The 3668-nt window shown below is 42.4% G+C and overlaps 1 protein-coding gene across 1 annotated transcript; it reads right to left on the bottom strand.

Moving 5' to 3' along the window:
• Positions 1–311: 311 nt before the first annotated feature.
• On the bottom strand, positions 312–1235 carry LOC137527337 (olfactory receptor 8A1-like). Its single transcript, XM_068247846.1, has one exon. It carries the CDS (start codon positions 1233–1235, stop codon positions 312–314), a length of 924 nt encoding a protein of 307 aa, XP_068103947.1.
• Positions 1236–3668: the final 2433 nt, after the last annotated feature.

Below are 3668 nucleotides of genomic sequence, written 5' to 3'. Positions count from 1 at the left end.
ATCTCTAAGCTTCTAAAAAGGCTATAGAGTTGAAAAGGAATGACAACAAACCCCCTCCTCCCCCAGGTAATTTAATGGCAGGACTATAGAGTAAACATGTATAAAATAAAACAAAAAACAGGAAAGATATACAAATAAAATCTGTGGGTTTAATGTACTGTACAACTGTTTACATTAAAGCTAAAATGGATAAAAATGAATACAAATGGATAAAAAGTGTATTTCATATTCCCCTTATTTTCCTTTAATCAGAGCTGCACTGAACTGTGAAAACAACCTCAGTATTGAAGTAGTTTTCAATTAATCAGAATCTACACAGTGCATCTTAGTCTCTTGAATGCAGCCTTCACCTCCTCATTTTTCAAGCTATAGATCAGGGGATTTAATATGGGCACAGCAACGGTATTGAAGAGGGAAAAAAAATTAACAGAGTCTAATGTATCCACTGAAACTGGTCTTAAGTACTGGCAGATAAGAGTAGTGTAGAGAAGGATGACCACTGTGAGATGTGAGGAACAGGTTCGGAAGGCTTTCCATCTGCCAGTGTTGGAATGGATCTTCAGAATTGCAGAGATAATGAAAACATAGGAAACACAAGTAAGAAGAAATGGGATTAGAATATAAACCAAACTTCCCATGATGAGAATGTAAATCTCCAAAAATAAAGTGTCACTGCATGACAGCTTCATCACAGGCACAATGTCACAGAAGTAATGATTAATTGTATTTGATCTAAAACATGTTAGCTTGGTTAGCTCTATTAGTGTTTCTGTGGTTTCTATAAATCCCAAAGCCCAGCAAACTGTAGCCAATAGAGCGCAGACTCTAAAATTCATGATCACATTATAAAGCAAAGGGTTGCATACGGCTGCATAACGATCGTAACTCATTGCAGTCAAAATCAGTAATTCATCACATGTTAAAGATACAAATGTAAAAATTTGTGCCAAGCAACCTGCAAAAGAAATGGTGCTGTCTCCCGAGATAAAACTTAAAAGAACTTTATGGAGAGTGGTTGTAGAACAGCCGAGGTCCAAGATGGACAGGTTGGCCAGGAAGAAATACATGGGAGTATGAAGCTGGCGATCCATGCAGATGAGGAAAAGAATAGTCACATTTCCTCCAACAGTGATGCAATAAAGGAAAAGGACCAGAAGGAATACAGGAAAATGTAATTCAGGATTGCTGGATAAACCAGTAATGATAAAAAATGTGGTCCTATTTGTCTGATCCATAGACACTCCTTTATAAAATAAAAAAAAAAAAAAAAAAAAAGTTAGACGTAAGATGTAATATCTCTTATGCCAACATTAGATTTTTAATTAAAACAAAAATGGTTACATTACTTCCAAGTAGGACAAAATATATGAAAAGTACCAGAAAGAACATAGGAAGGTGCAATCCAGTGACACTTAAATATGTTGTTCTTTTCGTGTGATCCATAAACATGCATACTTAAAAAATAAATTAACATTTATTTACCTCTGTCTAGGTTTCCGCACAGCAGCATGCGTCTGGTTTGCCTGGGCCTTCTAGTGCACACAGATGGAGAGCTACGCGCGTGCACTAGAAGGCAAGCTCTTTATGCCAGTAGGAGAGGGATCAGCTGATCAGGTCGATCGGCTGATCCCAGCCCTGTTACTGATTGGCTGAGTGGCGCAGGGAGGCGCGGAGGAGCGCTGCAGTATATATAGATCTTGCTGGTCAGTCTCTGGTTGTCTGCCGCTGCGAATACTTACGTGTGAGCACTCAGACCTCAGTCAGATCCCACAGTGTGTTAGAACCAGGTGGACCTGGGAATTCACACTTAGCCAGATTACTGCTGTGTTATACTTTAGACCAGTTCCGGGGTGTTGAGACCAAGGACCTCACACCCAAGCTTAGGATCACTGTGTCATTGCTGTGTTATACTTTAGACCAGTTCCAGGGTGTTGAGACCAAGGACCTCACACCCAAGCTTAGGATCACTGTGTCATTGCTGTGTTATACTTTAGACCAGTTCCGGGGTGTTGAGACCAAGGACCTCACACCCAAGCTTAGGATTACTGTGTCATTGCTGAGTTATTCTCTAGACTAGTTACTGGGTGTCGAGACCAAGGACCTCACACCTCAGACTAGGACTGTGCTTTATATCTGTTATGACTATTTGCTCTGTCGACCTCTCTCTTGCTTTCTGATTCGGTACCTCTGCATATCTGCCTACCTGTTGCCAAACCCTGCCTGTACCCGGTTACCGAAACAGCCTTCTGTCTCTGTACCTTATCTGCTCGTGTGTTGCCGACCTGGCCTGCCCGACCCTCCAGATTGTCACTCATCCCTTCAGTGCTCAGCCTATCTGTACTAAGCTGTGACACTATTCCACCAAGTGTCAGTTAGCTATTAGGACTCCTGCTCCTCAGAGAGTCCGGCCTGCTAAGCAGCCAGTGGCCTCTACTCCTCTGCAGTCCCCTGGCTGCAGTACAGTCTATTATCTGATCACCAAGTATCACTGGTTGCCAGGTTCTCTCTATTCCCTCTCTCAAGGAGATAGTCCCTGCACCACCAAGGGCCACCTGCCCCTCAGGTGGTTCCTGGCCGAGCTGCCTGTGTCTCCCACCTCACGGGAGATAGCCTACAGTACACCAAACACTTACACTTCATTAGGTGTCCAGAGGTTAGTCATACTTGTATTATTGGTGATTCTGCAGATCATCAATAATCAGATTCTCTCTGTGTGCTGACACCAATCGTTACAGTTACTTCATTGTAAGCATTATGCCAACAATTAGATTTTAAGTTCCTCCAGTGGAAAGGGCTACTGTGCAACACCATTTCATACAGATTCTGTTGATTATGAGTTGTTCTGGTGTAAAAAAAAGTTTAAGAGATGTGCTCAACAGGTGGCAGGAATTTAAGCTGTGTACCTGTCACCTTCCAAAGGATGTAGACAAAGACTCATCTTAGGGCACACTAATTGACCCAAACAATGGTCTATCTCTTCATCATGCCAGGGATGGGAATGAAACCCCTTTTTGCCTCCCAAACGTATTATACAGGGAGTGCAGAATTATTAGGCAAATGAGTATTTTGACCACATCATCCTCTTTATGCATGTTGTCTTACTCCAAGCTGTATAGGCTCGAAAGCCTACTACCAATTAAGCATATTAGGTGATGTGCATCTCTGTAATGAGAAGGGGTGTGGTCTAATGACATCAACACCCTATATCAGGTGTGCATAATTATTAGGCAACTTCTTTTCCTTTGGCAAAATGGGTCAAAAGAAGGACTTGACAGGCTCAGAAAAGTCAAAAATAGTGAGATATCTTGCAGAGGCATGCAGCACTCTTAAAATTGCAAAGCTTCTGAAGCGTGATTATCGAACAATCAAGCGATTCATTCAAAATAGTCAACAGGGTCGCAAGAAGCGTGTGGAAAAACCAAGGCGCAAAATAACTGCCCATGAACTGAGAAAAGTCAAGCGTGCAGCTGCCAAGATGCCACTTGCCACCAGTTTGGCCATATTTCAGAGCTGCAACATCACTGGAGTGCCCAAAAGCACAAGGTGTGCAATACTCAGAGACATGGCCAAGGTAAGAAAGGCCGAAAGACGACCACCACTGAACAAGACACACAAGCTGAAACGTCAAGACTGGGCCAAGAAATATCTCAAGACTGATTTTTCTAAGG

Source organism: Hyperolius riggenbachi, chromosome 8, assembly GCF_040937935.1.
Source record: "Hyperolius riggenbachi isolate aHypRig1 chromosome 8, aHypRig1.pri, whole genome shotgun sequence".
In the NCBI taxonomy this organism is placed as follows: domain Eukaryota; kingdom Metazoa; phylum Chordata; class Amphibia; order Anura; family Hyperoliidae; genus Hyperolius; species Hyperolius riggenbachi.
Note: the sequence above shows the minus strand (reverse complement) of the source record. Positions and strands in the feature narration are given on the sequence as shown.

Bases quoted from the DNA above. Each gene is read 5' to 3' on its own strand.
- LOC137527337 (XM_068247846.1), bottom strand. From the start codon at position 1,235: ATGGATCAGACAAATAGGACCACATTTTTTATCATTACTGGTTTATCC.